We start from the raw sequence: 26,238 nt of genomic DNA, 5'->3' as shown, positions 1-26,238 counted from the left end.
AACGAACTCATGAACTCAACATAAATGCCCATGTTTCCATGCCATCAGTTTGTAAAGCATGCTTCCTGTTCTTTCTTTTTGAGTTTCCAAGGCTAAGCTGAGAGAGCCCTGATGTTTTGTTATTTTCTCAGACTTCAGAAAGCTCTCCCCATGATAAGTACCGGTAAACTGATCTTCAAGTGTAAATCGGTGGAGTGCCACTTTGAAAAATAGCTCTGCCTACTCTTTTATATGTGCAAAAGTTTCAGAATCTCAATTAAGTGCTTCCCAGATGTAACAGCAGTAAAATCACATTGGTTCTTCACACAGAGAGGATGCATGATAACGTGGACGCAGCCCATTCTGCACCCTCATAAGCTGATGATCAGTATAGTGCCCATATGACAGTTGCTAACATGACATCCCAGTTCTATCACTCTGTTTTGACCATGGGGCTATTCTCTATTTGTCTTTTAGTGTGTGATTAGTTGGCAAAGTGCAGTGACTGGAATGATTAACTTACTCACATGCACTACCCAAATGTACTTAAGCAAGGAGCCACGGAAAATGTGAGATATATGGTGCCTGAATGACACTTGTTGAACTTGACACTGAAGTTCATCCAAAAATCACAGCTCAGTGTGTTCAATCAACCTTAATCAATAACAGCTAATAGAGTATAAATGATAGAATGTCATCCAAAGGGTGATAGTTCTGGAACGCGGTTGCTAGGCGACACACGAGCCAGTAACATTACTTGGATGTTTAAATGAATTAAGCGTCGGGGGTCATGCAGATGTGTGTTTACGGGATGATTTACAGCGGCCCCTAACTCCACATCTGAACACCGGAACTCTCGGTTTAAATAATTCGTGATTCCATCTTCTTGACGCCTGGGCAGAAGAAGTGATTGTGCAAGTTCACTTGGCAGGCAGTCCGCAGTCCTACATCTGGAGAGCATTACGTCTGCAGGAGACGTGAAGCCAGACTTGGTGCACAGCTTGCCCCTGGATATCAAACTACGTGTCATTAACGGTGTGTTTTCCATTTCTTAACAGGTCGCAGGCGGCAGGTTACTCTCCAGAGACTGCTCTTTTTCTTCTTCATTTTAGCACGGGAATGAAGAGGAAAACAGTAGATTAAGCATCCTGATGTGACAACATGAAGGGAAAATAGACTGACAACAGAAGAGAAGGCCTGCAGTTGTAGTCAGTAGGTTAGTGTAAAGGTAGAGTATTGGATTAAACAGGCCTGTGGGCCAAAATAGGCGTTTTATACACAGGAATATGCTTGTCTTTGGCAATTTAAAAATGTTTTTGCAAATCTCCAGCGGTATCACCGGAATGCAGCGGAGGTACAAATTGTTGCACTCTGTCCCCGGTTTGCCTAACATGAATAGGTTCCTTTTAACGTATCACAGAGGTAGAGAGATTAGCAAAACAAATGATTGTATAAATACCTAGAACGTGTCCCTAACATTTTAAAGACGGCTAACAACATTCGAGCGAAAGACGTTGCTCACAAAACATCTGTAGCTGCTCAGAAATCGTAGCAAGGCTCTCCAGGCTGAAGACATGCACAGCACGGGGGGTTTCAGTGACTGTTACCACGGCTCAACCGTTTATTTACTGCTGCCATGTCGACAATAAGCGTTTCACACACATCCGAATCTTACCTGCAATCGCTCCGAAGCGGGTTGCCACATATTAGCAGTATCAAAGGTTTTCCGTCTTTAACTGCAGCTTGTTCTCTTTTCGTAGTCCGGTTCACATCTGCTCGCTTTCACGGCTTGCCTCACTGTCCTCCTTCAATCTGGACTGCTCTGTAATGAAGAATACCGTATGTTGCTCCGCCTGGCTGTAGTTATCAGACCGACCAGCAGGTGGAGGTAACATGCTCTCTGTCTCTCTGTGTGTCTGGTCGGCTCATAATGCTGCTTTCAGGTGCTTTAGGAAATCGAGGCTTCCACCAGAGAGGCGAACAAACAAACAGTGACAAGGTGGATTTGAGCTTCAAGCAGAAACTAGCTTAAATGTGCAGCTATGCTAATAGCATAGCCTACTGTTTAGATGCTGTGTGGCATTTTTAAATTGTTTTATTGCAGAAAGATTAAGACCATATGGTGCAAGTTTAAAGGGGCTGTACTTGACATTCAGATCATTAATAAAGCAGCAAGTACAGCCCCTTTAAACTTCAAGACATTACATTTTGGCAGTTTTGATAAGAGAATTCATGCTGTTTTGCTATGTCCCACATACAGACAACTACTTATTTTTCAAGCTTTCTCGTAAATCAAAAATCGAGAGATAGAGATCTTAAAACTACACTAATCAGCCCACAACCCATAGAAAATTGCTACCCAACTCTGCAGCTCCCTTTGCTACAGAGCACTTAAGCATCTTTCAGCTAATTGTCTTGGTTTTATTGCCTGCAACTTTCCTGTTTTGGTTCACTCCCACCGCTCTCATCTACTTGGCTTTTAGCAGGCAGCTATTTCTTGTGAAAAAAAATAAGTGCCTGCCCTGCACCAAACCACACAGACCGTTAGCGATTAGCTGGTGAACACCGTGGAGCATTTAGCTGATAAAGAGCCAGATATTTCCTTCAGGAGAACTGGAGTCAAACCAGAGTTAAAGGGACAGTAAATATTGGACTTGCATCTGTCGTGTGGCCAGAAACATGACTTCAAATGAATGCTAATGTTGCTCTGTGATTGCTGGATGTGTAAATAGAAAACTGTTTGCCATAATAACTTTATAAGGCGATGCTAGTGTTGTGTTTACAGCTGGTTCCTCTGCCCCCAAGTGGCCAACATTAGTGCATTTGTAAAATGGTGGAAAAGAAAGCACATTTGGTTGGTGTACTAAGTTCCTTCTATGGGGTCCACACTGACATATCTTGTTTCATATTTGTCACTTTAAGAAAAGGCCTGTTTTCTCTAATGACACAACTCTGGTTCAAGTGGCAGAAAATTAGCTGCTAAAACAACAATTTCAAATAAAACCCTACACAAGTATCTAATTTTCATATTAATTTAATGTAAAATCAACATAAGAAATGTATGACTCTTTGACTCGTAATTATATTTAGCACTGTTATAAAGAAGACTTCAAGGCCTCAGAAGATTAGTCATCCAGACCAGAGTAGCCAGCCACTGCAGGAATGCAGTTAAAATGTAAATGATCATATAAAAACCATACATAAATGGCATGGCATTATTTCAGTGGCTAGTGGTAATACAAATGTGGTTAGTTGAAATCTTCCATTCTCATAATTCCCAAGATTCACAAAGGCACCTAAGGACAAAGTGTATGTGGAATTGCTGCAGTCATGCCCACACATTTTGATCTTAAGCTTCTCAAAAACAAGTTGTACCAGAAGCATTCAGTTCGCCTGACTGTTTTGAACTGGGAATGGTTAGTGTGTACTTGTTATTCTAAAAGTGTGGTCTAGGAATCCACTGAATTATCATCTATTATTATGTGGAATGTGTTTTACTGCTGCCAAAATGTATACATTGTGTAATAATTTTGTTTTTTTTCTGAAAAGTGATACTGTTTTGTTATGAAACCACACCGCTGCTTCTAGCCCAGTGAGAGAATCTTAGTTTATCAAGGTGGAGGCCTTGAAAGAGAACGACAATGTGTTTTGAGACTTGTGTCAAGCTAAACTGCTAACACACTGACATTCCAGGGCAAACAGAGGGCAGAGGGCAAAGGTCAAGCACAAGGCCTCCAAAGCAGACCATAGGCAAAGGTGAGAGCCATCAATTACATCTGGTGCTCCTGAAATGTGTGTGTGTGTGTGTGTGTGTGTGTGTGTGTGTGTGTGTGTGTGTGTGTGTGTGTGTGTGTGTGTGTGTGTGTGTGTGTGTGTGTGTATATACACATAATATATGTAGGTGTGTTGAGCGACATGACCAGTGACGCATAATGCGTTACAAAAGTAACGCAGTTACAGTAATGTATTCCTTTTTGCTGTAATGCAGTAATATAATGCATTACTAATAAAATGTCGGTACAATTATACCCGTTAGGCCTACAATCTCAGTAACGCGAGTTATAACGCATTTTAACCCGACATTTAGTGGCGTTTGTTTTTTTTAAGAATTCACCAACACCGCGAAACATTTCGGCACAGAAAAAAAAGTCTGCGAGTGTTATTTCCTGTTGCTGGATTTGGTGGTTGAAATGACTGCAGAGACGGATACATTTGCGACATGGACATTATTTTCCGGAGTTTTTTACGCTGCGTTGAAGCGAGCTGTCTCGTCACTGTTTCCGTGGTCAGAGCCAGAACCAGAGACGGTAGGCTATAGAGGGTTTTCACGACGCATCATCAGACGCGTCATCAGACCCGAAGTCGCCATGTTGGAGGTACTCCGCATCACAACAAAGCACAGGCACTGAAGTAGATCCCGAACGGCATCAAAGAAAATGGTTAATTATTGCCGTGTTTTAGGTTGTACCAATAGGTCAGACCGAGAAAAACATTTGGAATATTATCGACTTCCAAAAGTTATTAAAAACCAGGGAGAGGAATGCCAGAAGTTATCAGAGGAAAGGAGGCGCTTGTGGTTGGCAAAGCTCAACCAGGATCTACGAGGGAAAACTCTGTCTTGTTCGGTCTTTGAAATGAAAAATAAAAACTATCGAGAGTCACTTGGCTACACCTTGAGTATCACAATGATATCATACAGTTAAGGTTAGGTTGATTAAAGACGTTATTGTATTACTTACTTTGACCTTCACAACACATTGGTTCTTAATGACTTGGTACTGCGTCTCCCTCACCCATCCACACACCATCTGGTTATAAGCCTCCAAACTTTTGTAGGATTTAAGGTCTTCCGCTGTGTATGGGCTCGGCGAGAAAACCAGGTAGTTGACTATATTGGGATATGCAACTGAAGGAAGAATCACCGGGTCGCCATGGGTCCAAGAAGAGGGGACCAACTTGTAGGGATCTGCACCGCCAGTAAACTGTAATTTCTCAAAATATCGCGCCTTTTTTTGTGGTCCAAGTCCTTCCATGCCTTTGCATCTTGGACGCGTTTTGATGAGCTTTTCTGTTGTTTAGACATAAAGTATTAAAGTATCCAAAGTGCACAATACTCCATTACTCCATTCAGTTGTTTACACCGAGTGCCTCCAATATGGCCGCGCATCCAGGTTACCGCCCAGAACGTGACGTCGGTGAAAACCCTCTATAGGTACATCTGTGTCCTGTCAGTGCTGACAGCAATGTGACCGAGCAACTGACAGATAACAACATCTCAGGAATTAATGTTTAGTCTTGCTACACGTAATATCATTACATTTTATCAGCGGTGGAAAGTAACTATAGCCTACTGTAGGCTACTTCGATTCAATTGTAAGGTTTTAACTGAGTATTTTCATTTTCTCCTACTTATTAGGCTACTTCTACTCCACCACAATTCAGAGTCAAGTAGGCTATTGTATGATTTACTTAACTATTTATTTTATAGCTTTAGTTACTTTGCAGATTTAGATTAATAATACAAAATAATATGAATAAATTGTTATGTGGATAAAGATGAGACTTTGTTGATCCCTTGGTGAAATTCACAAGCTACCTGCCAAGTCATACTTCCGCTTTTATTTTGGTGAAAGTAACTCAAAAGTAACGCAAAAGTAGTGTAAAGCATTACAATTCAGAGACAGTAATATTGTAATATAACTAATTACTCTCAAATGACAGTAAGTAGCAATCAATAATGTATTACATTTTGGAAGTAACTTGCCCAACACTGGACATGACTCCACAGTCTCAGTCTGTATTTAGAGATGTTTACATGGGGAACATCTGGATAAAGCCTGAGGTCACTGAGGGTGTTCACATTACCAACACTCCATAAAAGGGCTTTCCCACGGCTGAAGGTTCAGTCTGGTGGGTATGGCCTTGGGACATTGCAGAAAGACAGACGCTGTAGAGAATTCCTTTTCTGGTTTTTGTTTGTAAAAAAATTACGATCCATGCCTTCAAAGCAATTTAATAATTTCAGCCCAAAACCGATTGCAGCATGCTATTGTGTCATGTAATAATATTGGAGTTAAAGAAAGCTACCCAGGTGCCCCTATTCCAGTTAATTTTATCTTGGCGTATTCACCATAAATGTGGCAGTTGTGTATGTTGTGGCTCTACGGGTTATGTTACCTGAGTTACCAGAGTCTCGGTCCTCGCCACAGCGGTCGTGGGTTCAACTCTTACCTGCAACCCTTTGCTGCATGTCATTTCCCTTTCTCTCCCCATTCAAGTCTAAGCTGTCCTGTCAAATAAAGGCCTAAAAATAAAAATTTTAAAAATTAACTGGAATAATCCTTTACGGCAAACTACTCATTAGGTTAAATTCATGCAAATACTGTAAATGTTTCCCCGTCATACTTATAGTATATTTAACAGTACCACTTAATAAATAAATAATGACTTAAATTTCCTGGTATTGTATTCTCATTTATCTGTTTAAATTGATGTTTGTGTTTTCACTAGTATGATGTTGTCGAACTAAGCTAAATACTAATCGTTTTGGTATCTCCTGCCCCAAATATGATCCATGCAGTGCAAAAAACAACTGTCATTGGAGCATTAAATGGTTTGTTGACCCTGACAAGAATATCTTGTTTGCAGATGTGATTGATTGATTGGTGTTAATTCTACATAACTACAAAACCATAAAAAAAAGCAATTGCCACCACTCACTGTTGTCAACAACATACTTCACATGAGACACCATGCGAGTACTTAAGGTTATGTTCACTTGAATCTTTATTGTTTATATCACTCAACATAGATAATAGGTAATCATGTGGTCGCTGTGTTTAAAATGAGAGAAAAAAAGTAAGATTAGCTGAGCCTATTGGTAAAACATTGCTTGACCTTAGGAGGAACAACACAGCTGCACAGACAGAGAGTTTTCCATTGGCAGGACACAGAAGCACATGTATTGTGGAGTAGATATCGTCCCTCTCAATCTCCTCTTCCCTCTCCTCCCTAAAGCTAGCAAAGACACTCTCACGCAGAAACTATTTAACACTGTCAATACTAGAGGTTAATTTGTACACTGGCATAAACAGGTACACTTAGTAAAACCAACTATTTTTCTGTGCATTGAGAAATATACCTGCCCATTATCCTAAATATCACTGAAATACATATAGTAGGATGGTAGGGTCACACAGTACTCCAGTAAACCCACTTTCTTTACTATTCATACACCATTGAGAAACTTGCATGTAAAGAACAGGACAATATGTATTGTTAAAAAGAAGATTTGTGTGACTAGTATTTTATACATGTGTGTATTAGATCTACTAACCACAAATTACAACAACAACAAAAATATTTGGCACAATCTTGACAGAGAGAAATACAACTGCAATGAAAGAAAACAACAACAACCAAGTACAAAGGATTTTAAAATAATGCAGAGAGAACATCTAATCTAACCATGCACAAGGTAAGGCAACCTACTGTAGATTGTTTTTTTTAGATATAGAAAAAGATACAGTGTATGCACCTAGAGGAGTGCAACTATTTCTACCACACCTGTAAGGACTGCCGTCAGCACTGTCTGCTGAGTTTATACTTTAGAAATTTAGGCTTGTGGGTTTCTGGCCCTGCCGACAGACAGACAGTCTGGTGCAGACTAAAGTCATCACTCTTGTACAGCAGGGGTTACTGGTAGTGTCGCTCATCATCAATAACTTAAGTAATGCAAAGTATGCTCTTATGCTACAATAAAGCCTTATCGTGGACTTCGACAGGAAAATAGATGTATCAAAATCCAGATTAGTTTTTTACTACAGAGTATTGGATTTTCTTTCTCCAATTTACATTCAATTTTCTTTTGCTGTTATTTTTTTTCTTAAGAAATACTTCAAGATTTATGCTGAGTTTCTGTATATGTTTGTGTGTGTGTGTGTGTGTGTGTGTGTGTGTGTGTGTGTGTGTGTGTGTGTGTGTGTGTGTGTGTGTGTGTGTGTGTGTGTGTGTGTGTATGTGTGGGTGGGTGGGTGGGTGTATGCACATGTGTACATCAGTGTACAGCTTGTGATGAGTTGGGGATGGTTGTGTTTTACAAATCCTTCGTCTTGATGAGGGTAACCAAAGGCTTGTCGTCAGGACTGTAGTCTTCATAGGCGATGGGAGTGGCATCGTACATGGCAGGCCTGACCTTCTTGCCAAATCTAATGAGAAAGCATAAACACAAACAGTGCATCAATATTGCATCATCAAATACAGTTTTGTAATGTAGCCCCTTACTTTGTTGGTACGGAGTTAGTGATACAGTAACAAATAGTATGAGTAAACAGTAACTTTTATTAAAAGGGCACTTCAGTGATTTAGTGTTGGACTTCTATAAAGTTAAGGGGAATCACAAAAGATAGAATAATAAAATAAAAACAAGAATGGTTAAAATGTATGCAGTGTCTGAGTCTGAGATATCCTAGCTTTTAGCTTAAAACCACTGGATCCTACACTTTCCACAATGCAACTCAATAGCGTCTTTTTGTGAGACGCTCCCTGCCTGTTTAATGTCTCTGTGTTTTAAACTCAACATCCAGAGGTTGTAAATCAGGCTGTCCGTTAGAACTTTAAGGTCTCCCGGCTAAAGCTGAGATAACACCCCATGATGACATTATCCGATAACCCTAACGATGTTATTAGGGGTTATTTTCTCAGACGTTATGAAAAAAGGAAACTCCTTCAGAGTAACAGAACTGTTTTCAGAAGGTAAGTAGTACTTCCCATGACTCGTAAACTGACTTGAGCTTGACAGTTTATCCTTGACCATGGAAACAGCAACTGTTTGTTTTGGAGTTTTCAGCTCCAGAAAAATGGAGTAAGTGGACCTTGAGTTGAGATAGAAATCCCCTTTAAAAAATGCAAAAGTAAGTAAAAGCACCAATACTTACATAAATCAATTGAGTGACATTAACCTCACAACACTTCCGTAACATTTCCTGAAAGGCTTGTTGTCAACTAATTAAAATATTCAAATCTTGTCACTGACCTGGCGTGGCGGATGGAGGCGATGGCATTGCTAAACTCGCTGTCAATGCTGCGGCAGTTGTAGAACTCCTGGTAGGCATGGCGCGACGAGCCCTGGTACTCGATGCGGCTGATGCGGCAGATGCCCACGATGAGGATGATGAGCATGAGAACGAAGGCCACACACAGCGCTCCGATGATTATATAGAGAGAGTGGCGGGGCATGTTGGTCAGGGTGTCCTCAGTGTGTTGTGCTGGCTTCCACTGCAGGTCTGCGACACACACACACACACGCACGCACGCACGCACACACACACACACACACACACACACACACACACACACACAAACACACACACACACACACACACACAAGACATGTAGCTTTCCTCATGTCAGATTTTAGATTAATAGCTGAACCAGACAGTTTCTGACAGGCTGACTTACGGATCTCACAGCTGGGCCCCACCCACCCAGGTGGACAGTGACAGGTGAAGCCATTTGACTGGTCAATGCAGGTTCCTCCATGGTGACAAGGGTTGCTCTCGCACTCGTTAATGTCGACCTCACACGTCTCCCCTAAGCGGACAGGTAAGGTTGCGTTCAATAACAAGAGCAATAAAGCCAAGAGCAGAAACTGAGGCTCCCAGTATTCTGACTCCTGATGCAGTTGTTTTCAAACACAGGAACACTAATAGCAAAATGCAGAATAGTAGTGTGTCACTATTATTTGACCAAATATTATCACAATAAGAAACTGTATGAGAGGGGAGACTCATCTTATTTTATATTAAGCTTGAATGCAGTCGTTTTTAATGCAGTCTATTAAACGCATCATTTACAATATCCTGGTGTTCAGCCTTAACTGTAAATCATACTAATAGGGACTAATTTTCTACCACTGTTCAGTTCAGTGCTCACCCAAGTATCCAGGTGGGCAGGCACAGGAAACATTGAGTCCTGCACTCTCACAGTGGCCTCCATTCTGGCAGTGCATCTTCAGACATGGATCCTTGTATATTTCACAGTGTCTGCCTGCACATGCACACACACACACACACACACACACACACACAGAGAACATGTCCTATGAAACCCTAACATCTATGTAGAAGAAAAGCTAATTTACAGTTGTGTGCCTGCATCTAAAAATAATCACATACTCACCCATATGCTCACCCATATGCTCACACATACTGTACATACCTTCAAACTGTGGTGTGCAGACACACTCATAGGCATTGATGAGATCCCTACAGGTGGCATAGTTCTGGCAGGGTGCAGACAGACACTCATTGTACTCCTCTTCACAGTACAAGCCATGGTAACCTTAATAGGACACAAATATATACAGCATATATTAATGTTAGAGTCATTAAATACTTAATCATGTCATTTTGCTGCTGCACCCAGATGATGTTTTAACCTTTATTTATCTAGGAGAGTGTTTTGCTGAAAAAGGCATGCTCTTTAGCTGTAATCAGCAGTTAGTGTAAGTCATTTACATATACTGACACATCTTTGGATCTGCCTAGACACAAAAACAACACTGGTTAACTACAGATGTCAATCAATTAAACAATTATTCCAGTATATCCAGTCTTAATATATTGTCAGCCCAGTATTTTGCCAACATTTCAATGGTATTGGGCATAAGGTCAAATGACATGCAGTGCACTGTGTTTTCCATGGGATGGCAGCTGCGTACTGAGGTAGAATAAGCCTGCAACATCTGAAAACATGGTCACTGTATAAGTAACAGACAATCAATTACTCTTCTATTTCTCCTATAATATTTAGAAGCTAAATGTAATGTGCAGATTATGTCTGTTTAACATGCACTGCTACAGTTTATGGGCTAGTTATATATACAACTTTTTTTTTTAAAACACAGGAAAAGACTGGAGGATAGAGTGAATAGAGTCAGTATGTTTAGTCAAGTCAGTCACTGTGCATATAAATATTCAGTAATTAGGCTGACATGAATATTCCCGGACCATATGATGTACCTTAGACCATATCTCATATACCTGCTCACATTCACAGCTGTACTTCATAGAAATGCTTCACCATCTACCACTTGAGAACAAAAATCACCAGAAGACCAATGTCTCTTGACTCCTTACACGACTAATTTAGCAATCTGTTTTCATAAGCTCCGCTCCCACTTTGACTACATTTGTCAATTGGGTCGCAGTGCTGTCAAAGTTTCAACAAACCCTACCTGGACCTTAGCTAACATGTGTTTGGGAAAGGAGAGAGGGGGAATTAATGAAGATCCCAGTCCGATCCTCTAGGGTCCTCTCTTTGAAATGCCAGTGAAATGTCAAGTGCCTTTCCAAGACTCTGTCTGCTATCTGTAGGCTGGCTGGTGGGATGGCAGCCTCTCATGTGAGCTGGATTACAGAAAACTGGAGGAGGGATCCTTCTACATATCAGCTCACCAGCAGCCTTCTTTCAAACAGCCAGCAGGCATTTTCACAACATACACCCAAAATCACAGATTTAAACAAGGCAGATAAGCACAGAAACTACTGTATTCATGTGAACACATGCATGCAGGCACACACACACACACACACACACACACACAGACCCACGCATACACACACACACACACACACACAAATACAAACTTTCATACGCAGCATGCACACACAATCACACCTCAGACACCAGCTGGCATTCTGATGAGGTGGAGAAAAGGTCAACAAAATTGACCTGTGTGTGTGTGTGTGTGTGTGTGTGTGTGTGTGTGTGTGTGTGTGTGTGTGTGTGTGTGTGTGTGTGTGTGTGTGTGTGTGCGCGTGTGTGCGCGTGTGTGTGCGTGTGTGTGTGTGTGTGTGTGTGTGTGTGTGTGTGTGTGTGTGTGTTTGTGTGTGCGTGCATGTGTGCGTGTGTGTGTGCGTGTGTGTGTGTGTGTTTTTACTGTAATGTATGCAATGCTAATTGCAAATCACCAATTTCACCAATCCCATTAGACAGGGTCATCTGAGTGGAGACATTTCATTGGATGGCAGCATCTGCTCAACCAGCATAGTCACAGACTCAGACAATTGATTGGGAGCCGCGTACACACACACACACACACACACACACACACATACACTTGTAAGGCAACTGCTTCACCATGGCAACCAGACAACAGAGGATGAAAGGGGAATGAGGTGAGGTAAACAGCAGGAAGATAAAGACGAGGAAGGACAAAGGGAGAAGCAGAAAAAAGAAAAATATGAAAGAAATGCATAATAGAAAAAAATAAGGCTGTGGGGAAGAAAAAATAGATCTCAATAATTGGAAAGCAAGGGATGACTGCTCTGCATGCGGGGAAACAGCAAGAGTGAAAGCATTTGAATAAACATGAAGAAAATGGCTTATGGACGGATTATCGACTCAAGCGCTAACTCTTACAGTTCAAATATTTAAGAAACTGTTTCTCAGGTTTGAAAAAGAGCTAGAAAAAAGCTCATATCATTCCAAATCCAAATCAATAGGTAAAAAAAGTTGTTTAGCAATTTGTCTGTGTCCTGCAGAGACTATACTTTTAAGATATGTCAATAGCATCTTGGTTCAAGCTAAGCCATACTGCAAAATAGACAACAAAATAAGCTACTGTATAGGCTGCTGATGCTGGAGAATGAATGGGAGCATCAAGTAAGAGACGCAGATGGTGACTGGCTTATACATGACTGACAGACGGTGTAAACAGAGAGCAGTAGGGGCAAAATGTCAAATTATGTTTATGGCCCACTGGGAAAGTCATCTATCTCACCGTCCGAGCAAGGTAATTGCAAGACGATGGATAATGATAAGTCATCATTCCACTCAATTGATTTAATCACAGAGGCATCGGAGCGAGCACCACAATCGTCCCGTCTAAAAATAACTCATCGTTCAGCCAGACGATATTTACTGCTCCTCTGAATCAAAGCCAATGCTAAAAGTCACTGTCTTTATACATACCACTATGTGTCGGTTGTAAATCTATATTTAGAGTGGTGATGGATTCAGAAGGTATCTTAAAGCTATGGATGGATTTCTGAATTGAGCTCAGACCCAAGGGGTCCGAGTGCTCAGGGATCCCAAGGCAATAGCTCATGTTTATAGAGACTTATATTAAAGGTCCCATGACATGGTGCTCTTTGGATGCTTTTATACAGTATATGCCTTAGTGGTCCCCTAATACTGTATCTGAAGTCTCTTTCCCGAAATTCAGCCTTGGTGCAGAATTACAGCCACTAGAGCCAGTCCCACAATGAGCTTTCCTTAGTATGTGCCATTTTTGTGTCTGTAGGTATTGAGGAGGAGAGAGGAGGAAGGCAAGGTGAGGGTGGGGGTGTGGTCTTGACCAACTGCCACTTTGCTCGTTTGAAAGCCATGATGTCTCCCTCTCATGGGTGGGCCAAATTCTCTGGGCGGGCAAAGCAGAGAAAGGGGAGGTAACCTTCCTCCTTATGACCTCATAAGGAGCAAGATTCCAGATTGGCCCATCTGAGCTTTCATTTTCTCAAAGGCAGAGCAGGATACCCAGGGCTCGGTTTACACCTATCGCCATTTCTAGCCACTGGGGGGGACCATAGGCAGGCTGGGGGAACGCATATTAATGTTAAAAAAACTCATAAAGTGAAATTTTCATGCCATGGGACCTTTGACATTTTTTGTTCAAAAGTCCAAGTGGTGAATAAAAAGTAAAGATGTCTTGATCAGGTATCTTCCCATCCTAAAAGTCTGGTCAGATATTTTATTTTCTTCTGCTTGATGAACATAAGTATAATATATAAGAATTGTGGGGGAAATTGCTGTTATGGTCCGAGGGTTAATATATTAATTTAAATTAGCAAATTCTTATAACACATGCTCTTTTTATTATGTACTGTTCAACAAATAACTAAAAACGAGGTGAGCTGTCCCACCTCGAACTGACTTTGGCTAAATTCGGCTCTTGATGCCCACAGCAGCATGACATCAGCGGCCAGCAGCACTCAAAGTCTTAGTAAAAGCACCAGTCACTGAGATGACACTGCAGCTCACCTGGGACACACATACACCTGTAGCTGTTACCCACACTGCGGCAGACCCCGTGGGCGCAGGGGTTTAGGGCACAGAAGTCCACCAGCTGGGCACATGTAGGGCCGGTGAAGCCTGCTGTGCAGCTACAGCCGAACCCCAGGGGGCCAGGGCCCTGGGCGTAGCATGTCCCGTTATTGTGACAGGGGCTGGAGGCACACGGGTCCACTTTCTGCTCACACGTAGCACCCTGGTAGCCTGCAAGAGGGAGAGGCAGAGATGATGGTGTTAAATGGTCGGACAGAGAGAGATAAAATTATGTGAAACTGACACAAAAATAATATAATAGTAATCGTATGCCTGAAAGGAAAGCAGAACCTCTGGAATGCTGCCAGTACCCTTGATATTATTTACACCTGAGTGTCTTTATCAGCTAGAAAACATTAAACAACATGTAGTAGAGCACCAGGCTGAGGTGCATGTGCAGGCCTATTGCTAATTCTTCAGGCAAAGGTCAGATGAAATTTAGTCTATATCCTCAACGTTCCACTTTCGGGATCACTCCATTGCCGACGGAAATTCCGCTGGATTTCACTCATTTAGGCCGGATGTCCGTTGCCTTGGGTTTCCTTTGTGTTGGCATTTTAAAGGTGCTCTAAGAGATGTTGGGTGATGTCACTTCTTGTTGAAGTTCAAAGTACTGTCAAACAAAACGGAGGCTAGCTCGCCCCTCCCTCGTCCTCATCCCGTCCCCTCCCCCTCCCTACCGCGTTTGGGAATGACTGGCTTAGAGCACCTTTAAACTCTCTCCTTCCCGAGGCTATTCAGCTTTTCCCAGTGCTTAGCGCCCAAGACGATTGTGATTGGTTTAAAGAAATGCCAATAAACCAGAGCACGTTTATCTCCAATCCCGGAATGCTGTGTGAACTAACCAGACTCTCCGCAGCGCCGCGGTGGAGGAAGGTCTGGGAAAGCGAGACTAGATGAAACTTTTTTGAAGTTCATTAATTTCAAGACTTCAGAAGGTACTTGCAACATGGTGGGCAGAGTGATACAGCAGGGGTTGTGTTTATGCAAATCAGGTGTTGCAGTACGATATGTGACAGCCATTTTGGCATGAAATTCCACCTACTCTTCTGCCATCTAAGACCACCTCTTACAAATAAGTTCACAAAGAAATGTTTGTGGGTTTAGTTGTCAGAGACGCACACAAAGACCTCTTGACTTAAATGTATGGTGACTTTTGTCTCTTCTTTCTTTTACTTTGATTTTTAGAATAATTTACACAAACTCAAAATGTGATTTAAATGCCTTTAAGGTCTGTACTGAGTAAGTGACTCTTACCAGAAATCAACCATCCGAGGGCAGCAGGTTACATGGGTTTGTTCCTGTTTTGTTCTGCAGCCTCTTAAATTACTAAGTGATGCACATTGCACACATGCTTCATTCAGTGTGGGTAGCTGAGTTAAATCTCAGGACACAGCACAAGCGAGTATACATACGTACACAAAATATGTACACAAACTTCACACACAAAATGTCCTGCTTGCACAACTAGTGCAGTAATTTATCCCAGCTGTGGGCAGAGTGACAGCACTGATCAAAGATAAATATACTGAGGAAAAAGACAGCAAGTGATTTGGATCTGTCATCATCTACCACCCAAAATCACCACCTAATGTTCTTTCTTTTATCCCTTCCTTCTCGTTGTTAGAGACAAGAACATACAGTGAAAGCAGCTTATCAGAAAATAAATTGTTGCTGTTGACAGAATCTGTCTTAATTATTGTGTTGAAGGAGGGCGGTTTTGTTTCTGTCATGCTTTTACTCTTATTTGTCTTTGTGGTGTGACTGGTTGGGTGTTGAAGCCCCTGGTTTCTTCTTCACCTCCTCTCATTAGCTTGTGAGCCTCTGCTACTATCCTCCTCATCTAAAAATAACTTCTTCCCTCTTTTCTTCACCCCCTTCTCCTCCTCTGTCTTCACCTCCCCATGAGAGCAGCCATTGTACTGCAGAGCGGAGAGAGACTCCACTGTGTACACGCCCACACCTCGCTGTGATACAGTGGTTCCTCTGATTTACAGTAACACCGTAGTAAATTCCTGTGCTGACTGCACCAGAATGCACACTAATGAAGAGATCTCTCTCAAGCATCCATTGATCTGTAAGACATTCTTTCAGGGGAGGACATTTATCATTCAGCAGCAGAGAGCAGTCGGGAGGAAAATCTCACCCAAATGTCTTCACTCCTCTGCCTCCTTCTTCCAAGCTCCCTTTCCCCCTTTCTATCATACGCTTGCAAACACACAGATGCAAGCGCACACACACACACACACACACACACACACACAATTTCTTATGATTTGATTTTGTTCTGCCATGGTTTAATCCCCTGCTTTCCTCTGTGTTTAGCTTCTTGCTCTGCGTAAGAACTTCCACTTCTTGAGCGCAACATTTTCTGTTTATTTGTCTAAATATTTCTTGAAAGACACAAAAACGCACAAACATTGTGACATGGGACCTCACTGACATAGAGGTGTCTGTTCGTTCCTGCTGCTGGCATTCAAACCTGCCAACATTAAAAGCAGTTAACAGTTTATATTTAGCTAGCCCGCTCACTCCCCCGCCTGCCAGTTCTGACTGGAAGCAGTCAGAGTACTGACACTTCCTCTTCTGTCAGTGTTTAAACGAGTGTGTGTGTGTGTGTGTGTGTGTGTGTGTGTGTGTGTGTGTGTGTGTGTGTGTGTGTGTGTGTGTGTGTGTGTGTGTGTGTGTGTGTGAATACACCATTGTCAGTACATGGTGTACGTTAATCGCAAACTAGTGCGCTCTTGTTAAGAAAATGCTGTTTCGGCAGAAGTTTTGCGGTCACAGATTTCCCCGAAGAGGCTGATGCAGGTCGCTGAGGCTACGAAGACTAATTAGAATAAAGGAGGAAGGTTTAAATTAAGCATCTCAGTGGCACAGATACTGTTCAAACAGCAGCAGACACATAGACTGTATAATAACTGGATTCAGACAGCTGAAAAATGCACACAGGATTCACATTTTTTATGTCTTTATGTTTCCCTGTTTTCTTTTTACAACGAAACACAAACACCACAAGCTGTCAGAGGGGGATTTGGCAGGGAAGCTTGTTTTGTGTGTATGTCTAATTTGCTTCTAAAATATCAAACTGATTTCTTTTTTCAAAACATATTACTGATATTGTTTTTAAATTATGATAGTGTGCACTAATTTCTATTCTAAATGCGGACCAGGCTTGTGCACAATTCAGAATTGAATTGAGAATGACTCCTAAATTGTCAAAAACAGGATCTAGAATTAAAATTAAAATTTGAATTAAAGGAAGCAAAATTGCAATTCAATAAAAATTCAAAGACATTCATATACATAATTTAAGTGAAGTGTTGAACAATGAAGCTTTACAATATATGTCAGATATGATTGCATTACATATTCTATAAATGATATTAGTTTGAACTTATTTATGACATTAATATGAAATGTTTTCCGCCAGCAATGAATTTTAAAAGCTCTAGTCACAGAACATATAATTAAGTTTGATTTATTGTAATTGTAATTTTGTGGAACATGATGGAACATGACTATATTTTGGAACAAAATGTATGCAGGGTTTAGGAGTTAGTTAGTTACATATAATGAAATTATGTTATTAAATTACCAAATGTATGTTTTAATTTATTACATTAATTGTATTTAGTTGTATTACTGAGGTAAAATGTGTAATTCAAGTAGTTACTAATCAAATTAAAAGTAAATTGCTTTGCATTGATAAAGTAATCCAAATAAAGTAATCCAAACCACATTTATAATGGGTAACTTATAACAGTAAGCGATTACATTTCCAAAGTAACCTTCCTAACACTGAATGTATGTGAGATTCAACACATTCTTTCTGTTGTGCGACTTTGTGAAATTTCTTTAAATTGCCATGAATTTAATTCCACTTCCTGTCATTCAAATTAAAATTCAACTTCCTGTGGGGCAGAGTCAATTCAATTCAAATTCCAATTCATCAATTGAATGGAGCCCAATTCTGAAATTCTGAATTTTGCACAAGCCTGATGTGGACAAAGAATTTATTTCTGGCACCACACACCAACACATGCAGCAATTGATAAGATAAGAGAACTTTATTTATCCTGAGGGAAATTGTTGTGCAGCAGTTTCAGTACAAAGAAGGAAAGAGTGCAAATATATAGTGTGCAACTATTAAATATCAATAAAGATGCAAATATAAAAATATCCATAAATTGGGTTCGTACCTTCGGGACAATAGCACCTGGGCCCGGCCAGGCTGCTGAAGCATGTGGCTCCATTCTTGCAGGGCTGAAAAAGGCAGTGGTCAACCAGCAACTGGCAGTGCTCCCCTTCATAACCTGGGAAACACAGTCTATAATCAAACTACTTGAATTATTTCATTAGATTTGATTAAATGCAGCTAAAAGCGATCTAGTTAAGCAACAGATGCAGTGCAAAACAAAGCCAACTACCAATACACAGGCACATAGGGACTATAATTCAAAAGTTAGAATTCTGTTTTATGAGTTATGAGAAAACTTTGATTCATTACTTGCATATAAGTCTTTGTATGTTGTCTATAGGATAGATTTTTGTGAATCCCAGGAAGAGTATAGCAACAACTATGGTAGTAGCTAATTGACATCCTAATAAAGAAATAAAGAATTATGTAAATAAGCCATTCATTTCCACAGAATTTGGCCACACTGACTGACTATAGTCCGCCTGCATCTATTTTTCCTGTTTAGTTATTCTCATCAGCTGCTAACACAGGGCTTTTTAGCACAGTTCTGTAATGGGGAGTGACATGACATCAGTGGTCACCTCAGACATTTACCTTCCTAGCAGAGGCCACGGGTTCAAGTCCATGTCCTAAAATAAATCTGACAAGGTCAAAATGGTCTCTCTTCCTGTGCTCTTATTCAGAAATTTTGTAAAACAAAGAGAGATGGTTACATCTGCACAGCTGTAACCAAACCAACCAACCACACAGTCAGGCGGAAACTCTTCATGAAGCCTAACACACACACACACACACACACACACACACACACACACACACACACCTGGTGGGCAGGTGCATGTGAAGTTGCGTCCTTCACCCCCCTGTCTAACATCGGTGCACGTGCCATTGTTGCGACAAGGTCGGCGATGGCAGGCATCAAATTCCTCACAGAAGATTCCAGTGTAGCCGTCTTCACACTCACAGAAGAAAGTGCTCTGCAAAACACACACACACACACACACACACACACACACACATATACACACACACATTTCACGTGTCAAATCGATGAGCCTTGAAGGTGAAACAATGGGAGATAGCGCTGAAAGGAAGAAAAACTTGTGTAACAGAAATAATGACTGATTGGTCTCTGCTACAGCTCCCTTTCACCCCTATTGTTAAATCATCAAGTATTTGGATAAAGAGGGGACTGATGGACCTCAGGTTGTTCCTTCTACTTCTCCTGCAGCATGTTTTTCCCCTCTGTCTTCAAGGGTGCCGCTATACCAGACCGTAGACCCGCATGCATTTTTCACTATCAAATAATGAATGAAACTGTATATTCCCACTATTAAAAATAGATCATGTTGCACTGCTGTAATATGTGGCGTTGCGTTGGGTTGTCTGTACTGTTCTGGCTTTAGTTCTCTGTTTGCACTGTTCTCAGCAAAGTGAAACCCAGTGAGAAGTTGTTCTGCTATCCTTCTGTGAATAATGATCAAAAGGCGCTTGCATCACTGGACACAGCGCTGCAGCTGCAGTGATAATGTTTGGTTATAATAATATGGAAACTTTGCTTTTGCTTATTTTGCAGTATCACTATTGTTATGTGTGAGGTGGGTCATTGCTGAAACCTTATACACAAAGAAACATGACATGAATAAAGAAGACGCGGTATATTAATCACTGCAAATATCTGGATGCTTCAGTTTTAATTTAGATGTGTTGCCAATACCAAATTTCTATTTCAGGACTCATGGCCTCTGTACTATTTCCTTTTACAGTATATATAATAATACTGCAGGATTTTTCTCCTGAGCTTTCCAGCTTCATTCACACTAAATCTTAAATTGTGTCTTGATAAGATGAAACATTATTTCTCACCTCAGAGGGCTGTGTGATACATTTGCCTTTCCCGGAGCACTGAGGGTCACTGAAGCTGCTCCCCGGCTCCACACAGCTGCTGGCTTTCAATGTCAAGTTGAGACACAGGGTGACCTCCGGGGCTGTGGGGGCGCCCACGCGCAACACACCTATCACAGAAGACAGGGCCTTTTAAACTATTCATGTTGCATTTTTATTCATTCATTGTAAAAACAATATGTACTGCATAGGCAGATATTCGTTATTAAAAGTAATTGATCCACATGTCTTGTATAGAGATAATTTTACTATAAATATTATTATTTTTTAAATGTGCTTTGTTTTTAGCCATGCTAGCGGTGTGGCTCTAGGGATGGCAATGTCGGTCTGTTGTTTGGTCCACCACTATCTCAACAACTCTGGGATAGATGCTGTGAAATTTTGCAGACATTCATGGTTCCCAAAGGATAATTCCTATTGACTTTGATTATCCCCTTCTTTTTCCTCTTGCTTCAACATGAGGTTGACATTTGTGATTTTGAGTCTTGACAACTATTGAAAGAGTCTTTCATGTCCCTCTCACAATGAATTGTCATATGTTCCCCTGACTTTTCATGTAGCGTCATCATCAGGTTTTAATTTGTCCATTACTTTGGTTAACAAATGACATTCCCATCAGCCTCAGCTGTACTTTGTGTTTAGTGCTAATTAGCGAATGTTAGCATGCTATACTAAGATTGTGAACATGGTAAACATTATACCTCCTAAATATCAGTATTGTGGTGGAATTTCCAGAAACACCATGTTGTGGTATGATGAGACAAAGGGAAAGCTTAGATAACATCAGGTCATTCATATGTCACAGGTCAGGGGACGTGAATATTCAGCCATACTATAATAACCAAACCTGTTCACGTATGAATATATGTTTGTGTCTCTATAGAACCTGACCGATATATCGGCGGGCTGATATTATCGGCCGATATTAGGCATTTTCCAAACTATCGGTATCAGTATTTATAATGGCCGATAAATGAATATTTAAAAAATAAAATAAAAACGGACGAAACACCTTCAACCATGTTATGAGTGTTGGCGTTGCACAGTTTGTCCACCAGAGGGCCCTCTACAACGTCCCTGTTGGCAACACTTGTGTTTAACCCTTTAAGTTTCATATCTTAAGTTTGTATTTTTATACATTTTATTTATCAGAACTTTAATATATTTTGATGTTCCTCTGTTCTGTTGTGACAAATAAAACAAAGAAGTTTATTTTTAAACTGCATTATCATATTAGTTTAGTGAGCACTCATAAATAATTACAAATAACTAATGTTAGGGAAATCTGTTTATCTTTTGTTACGCATTTCTGGATTTAAAAAAATAATAATATCGGCCGATATATCAGATTTTTAAATCGCCAAATATTTGTATCAATATTGGCCTTAAAAATCCTTTATCAGTTGGGCTCTAGTCTCTACACATTCAGGGAGTCTAGGCAGCTGTATGACAAGGGAATGTTTTGTCCCAGGACCGTCTCCTTTTGGAGGTTGGTGGAAATAGGGTACAGGGGCCGACACACTTTAGCATACATCCCAAAGAGAGATAGACGTAACTAGGTTTGAGGTGAGCATCTTCTGTTTTGGCGCCATCAATATCTTGGCATAACACAAACTAGACATATTGGGCAAGAGAGATATGCATCTGGGAAAAGGCACAGACCCTCAGAGTTGGGGACGGCACTGCACGATAACACATCGTGGTTAAACTGTACTGTCTGCCTTAATCTCTCCTCGATTGAGATCAATAAATGCTTATGTATAAGCCGTCACCAAGAAGTCAAGCTGCTCCTGAGTTTTTCCATAACAAGTACGTATGTTAACATTGCATTGTGAGCATTTTGGCATTTCGTCAGCCTACATGTGTGTACAGCCTCATGTAAACCAGCTAGCATGGCTGTAGCCTATTAGTCTTGTTAACAAATGTTCAGGACAGATTTTAAATGACTCCTTGCCTGTAAAATACACCTCGCTGCCAAAAAAACCAATTAACCCCTACGTGGGTAAAAATGTCCAGAAAAGAACTGATGCAGGCAGCTTTTCATTGTGACCAAAATAGAGTGCGTGCCTCTCCATCTTGTCTCTCTGGGTTGAGAAGTTCAGAACATCTCTTATTATATCTTCAATCAAAGCTGACAGCTACATGGGCACTTGGATAAAAATAGCCTCATAGTGAATATTAACTGCCATTTTTTAGAGCCTGATCCGAACCAATGAGCTGCTAGTCCACCAGTGACAAGTCTCTGACGATGCAATCTCCTCAGCCAATAAGAGGGCTGACAAAACAACTCATGCTTCTCTGTCATCCCTGACCAAATAGTCGTCAGTCCAATGACATCGAATTTTGAACCTGCAGAATCACCACACTCACCACGCAAACATTCAGACACAGTGACGTGTAAAGAGGGAAATGCAATGTCAACGCTCCTCCCTCCTAACTGATGCTTTGCATGCAGTTTGACCTTTATTCTTCCCTCCTTCTGCATCCTTTGTATTTTTTCTTTAATCCCCTTTCGCTTGCCATCGCTTCTTTCCCTGCTTATCTGACTCTTATTCTCTCCCATCCTCCATTATCCGTCCACCCCTCTGATTTACCTTCACAATGATCTCTCTCTCTCTCTCTCTCTCTCTCTCTCTCTCTCTCTCTCATTGCAGAGGTTGTGTTGTGACAGAGTTAGAAGACATGTCAAGGTCAGAAGATAGGCAGCATAGTGAAACAGCATCTCGTATGTTGATCACACACAGAGGTCAAGCAGCCTTTCAGTCAAAGAGTGAGACTCCAATTACCCCCCCTCCAGCACCCGCTGCAGCTCATACCACGTTTTGCTGTTGTTTGTATGACTACTCTTTCACAAAAATCTGTGTGTGTGTGTGTGTGTGTGTGTGTGTGTGTGTGTGTGTGTGTGTGTGTGTGTGTGTGTGTGTGTGTAGCTCAGTATTACAATACAGATGGAATATCAGCATAAATATCTGTTTTTTTAATATGCAAACACAATATTCTGACTCATATGCAAATATGTGATTCTCCCAGTGTCACGTCAGGACTAAATGCTGTAAATACAGTTTAAATTCATGAATCCTCAGATGTTTTTGGCTCAGTTGTAAATGAGCTATTTGGAGGTATTTCATTTTTTATTTTTTTTTTTCCAGTTTAGCTTCTCTATGGTTGTTGGATGAATGATTAGGACTACAGAAAGGACTACGGGCGGAAAATAGCACTTGTGCTACAACCCGGTACAATGCATCTATCCTTGTTCTTATACAAGGTTAATGTTATCTTGTGCATGGTCCCTGTTTAAATAAAATAAATTCTAAATTCTAAATTATACAAAAGCAATGATAAAAACAGAGATAATTAAAGTAGAATGAATGATAGATTGTAGGTAGTAATAAGATTCAGAATTTCATTTTAGCTAATGAACTTTTATAAATCCTGCAGCCTCTCACCCATTTCTTTACAATATGAATAGAGTTGTTAATAGACTGTTTCATATGCTTGTATACACAACATCTTACTGAGGAAGTAGTTCTGTCCCAGGGACAGTGAGTGGTCTGGCACCACCAGTCCATCAGGGGCCTGCAGGAACCACATCGTAGTGCCGTTCAAAATGGAGGAATGAAGGAAACCCTCTTCATTCACACGCCACAGCACTGGAGCTCCACTGGTGTTCACCACCACCCTAGTTGGAGAGACAAAGCAGGAAAGGAAAGGATGGGGGATGAGGATGTAAACGCGGTAGGAGAATCAGAAAGAGAATATTATTATTGAGGGCTTTCTCTGCAGTTTGAACCAAACCACACATTTATAGTGATTGTTATGATCCCTTTTTAATTGGTGACAGTTCTCAGCTGCTTTTTCAACTTCTGTACTGCAGATTTGCAATATTCACAGTTTAAATAATGCATGGTACCAGAAGAAATATATTGAATCCGCAAAATACTAGAAACACAATCCACAAACTGCAGCATTATTAGTTCTGTAAATCTAGTATAGATAAATGAACTAATACTATATGTGAACTTCTATACTTCTTCTAATCCTTCCTTCAGTCAAAATAAGAAGCTTAATAAAACATCACCCTCCATTCTACACTAATGTTGGTCAGCAGCACCACAGCAAGCTTACAGTCACTGTCTTACTGTTGGACCCTTTGTCCCGTGTTTGAACACAGGGCTGATGATTAAAGGACGGTCCTACTGTTACTCCAACTTGGCATCATGGTCTGGTGAGTAATGGCTGCCAGTGGTTTGACTCAGTGGGGGCGATGTTGCTTCCTTTGGAACACTGTGACCGTCATGAACATGAGTTGTGAAATACAGCCTGTGTGGTTGGGGGCTATCATTCATCAGGACCTCAGACAATTTGTACAAAATAGTCAAAACCAAGACAGTTCAACATGAAGAAAGACAATAGAAAACAGAGAGTGCAAACAAAGTGTAGATGGGAACTGTGATACTCAGATGTGACTCATTTTGTATTGATATTAAAGTATACTGATTACAAAATTGCCATAAAATGTTAATGCTGCTGCAAGGTAATGCCCTTAAGTTTGGTCTCTCCTCCACACACTGCCATTAAGAAGCCATCAATTTACTGACCACAAGAGGAACTCTTTCTGTTTTGAACACTACATGAGCTTTCTTCTAGCACCAACCAGGTTGCCAAAGGCATGATTAAGGGTATTTACTTATATATATTCTGATATAATACCTCCAATATGGCTAATACTGGCATCTAAGTAAAATAAACAATGCTTATTACAAATATGTCATCCCAACAGCCCAAATGGTTCTGTCTGTCTCTATCTGGATGCCTTATGTGGTTCAGAGGATCGTGGAACCAAAAGGATAATCTTGACTGTGTCTGTAAACATGTGAACAGAGCAGCCAGTCTCCTGCTGGGCAGAGTGAGGAGAACACTGCAGGCCATGTTTCCTGCTAGAGACAATGAGCTCCAACAGCTGCCAGCCTGCTGAGGAGACAGGAAACACCAGAGCCCAGCTGAGTTACCACACTCATGAAAGAGAGACAGTTGGGCACTGTGAGAGACGCTGTTGCACAGTTTCAATGAGGCTCCGCTCCTCGCTGATTAAATGCTTCTAAACAGCCATCTAACCTCACTCGCACATTTGAAATAATCATTCTAATACTAAACAAAAACTAAAATCAGTGACTGTCCTCTCAGCTTTTGTTTTAATGACTGCTTAATTGTTATTAGTACCTTTACAGTACTTTTCAAAGAGCTGCAGCTGAAAATGCTTTACACTGACAAAGAAGATAAAAAATAGCCGATGCATTATGTGTGTTAAACATTTAAACATGTTTATTACACTGAAATATTTTGGATGGTTGGCATCACACAAGTAGAAACACAATTCAATTAAATTCTATTCAATTCAATTTTATTTATAATGTCAAATCACACCAGGAGTTATCTCAGGACACTTTACAGCTAAAAGTGGTCTAGACCACAACAATTTCCCCCCACACAGATGTGTTGGCCATAAGCTGTTTGATTTGTTATTGGAAAATGAAATACCAGCGCTAAACTTTCCCCACACGCCTGTATAAAAGAGATAACATGGTAATCAATGAATCTTGAACAAGAGCCTTAAATAGATTAAGACCTTAAAGCAGCCATATTATGCTCATTTTCAGGTTCATAATTGTATTTTAAGGTTGTACCAGAATAGGTTTACATGGTTTAATTTTCAAAAAACACCATATTTTTGTTGTACTGCACTGCTCTTTCCACTGCTGCAGATCCTCTTTTCAGCTGGTCTCTGTTTTAGCTACAGAGTGAGACCTCTTTTCTTCTTCTTCTGTATTATCTTTGATTGCACTTGCACATGCGCAGTAGCTCAGATGTAGATCATGTCAGCTAGCTAGCTCCATAGACAGTAAAAGAAAGGCTGTTTCTACAACTTCAGTCAGTTACAAGGCAGGATTAGCTGGGAGACTTCTAAATGAGGGCGCACATGTAAGTAGTTCTTTTGTAGATTATGGTGAACTTGTGTGTGTTGTAGCAGTGCTTTGCTATTGAGAACG

The 26,238-nt window shown here is 40.7% G+C and overlaps 2 protein-coding genes across 4 annotated transcripts in view; both read right to left on the bottom strand.

The window, feature by feature from the left end:
* The window catches only part of pid1 (phosphotyrosine interaction domain containing 1), a 32,454-nt gene extending 30,529 nt beyond the window's left edge, over positions 1 to 1,925 (bottom strand). For both annotated transcript variants that reach the window (XR_004897365.1, XM_031293316.2), the window contains exon 1: positions 1,655 to 1,925. Coding sequence is in view for 1 of the 2 variants with exons in the window: in XM_031293316.2 (XP_031149176.1) it covers positions 1,655 to 1,684 (30 nt within the window). In the remaining variant the exon portion in view is untranslated. The remainder of the gene's footprint in view (positions 1 to 1,654) is intronic.
* Positions 1,926 to 6,741: 4,816 nt separating this feature from the next.
* The window catches only part of dner (delta/notch-like EGF repeat containing), a 56,425-nt gene continuing 36,928 nt past the window's right edge, over positions 6,742 to 26,238 (bottom strand). Inside the window, exons 4-14 of one of the 2 annotated variants that reach the window (XR_004897392.1) lie at positions 23,707 to 23,870; positions 20,153 to 20,301; positions 19,110 to 19,263; positions 18,288 to 18,401; positions 14,023 to 14,256; positions 10,198 to 10,320; positions 9,913 to 10,026; positions 9,439 to 9,570; positions 9,014 to 9,263; positions 8,007 to 8,186; positions 6,742 to 7,935 (exon numbers count right to left, since the gene is read on the bottom strand). Coding sequence is in view for 1 of the 2 variants with exons in the window: in XM_031293299.2 (XP_031149159.2) it covers positions 8,075 to 8,186; positions 9,014 to 9,263; positions 9,439 to 9,570; positions 9,913 to 10,026; positions 10,198 to 10,320; positions 14,023 to 14,256; positions 18,288 to 18,401; positions 19,110 to 19,263; positions 20,153 to 20,301; positions 23,707 to 23,870 (1,546 nt within the window). In the remaining variant the exon portion in view is untranslated. Of the gene's footprint in view, positions 7,936 to 7,959; positions 8,187 to 9,013; positions 9,264 to 9,438; positions 9,571 to 9,912; positions 10,027 to 10,197; positions 10,321 to 14,022; positions 14,257 to 18,287; positions 18,402 to 19,109; positions 19,264 to 20,152; positions 20,302 to 23,706; positions 23,871 to 26,238 lie in introns of those variants that run through there. The other variant, XM_031293299.2, reaches the window with a different exon arrangement.

Source organism: Sander lucioperca, chromosome 5, assembly GCF_008315115.2.
Source record: "Sander lucioperca isolate FBNREF2018 chromosome 5, SLUC_FBN_1.2, whole genome shotgun sequence".
Classification (NCBI taxonomy): Eukaryota; Metazoa; Chordata; class Actinopteri; order Perciformes; family Percidae; genus Sander; species Sander lucioperca.
Note: the sequence above shows the minus strand (reverse complement) of the source record. Positions and strands in the feature narration are given on the sequence as shown.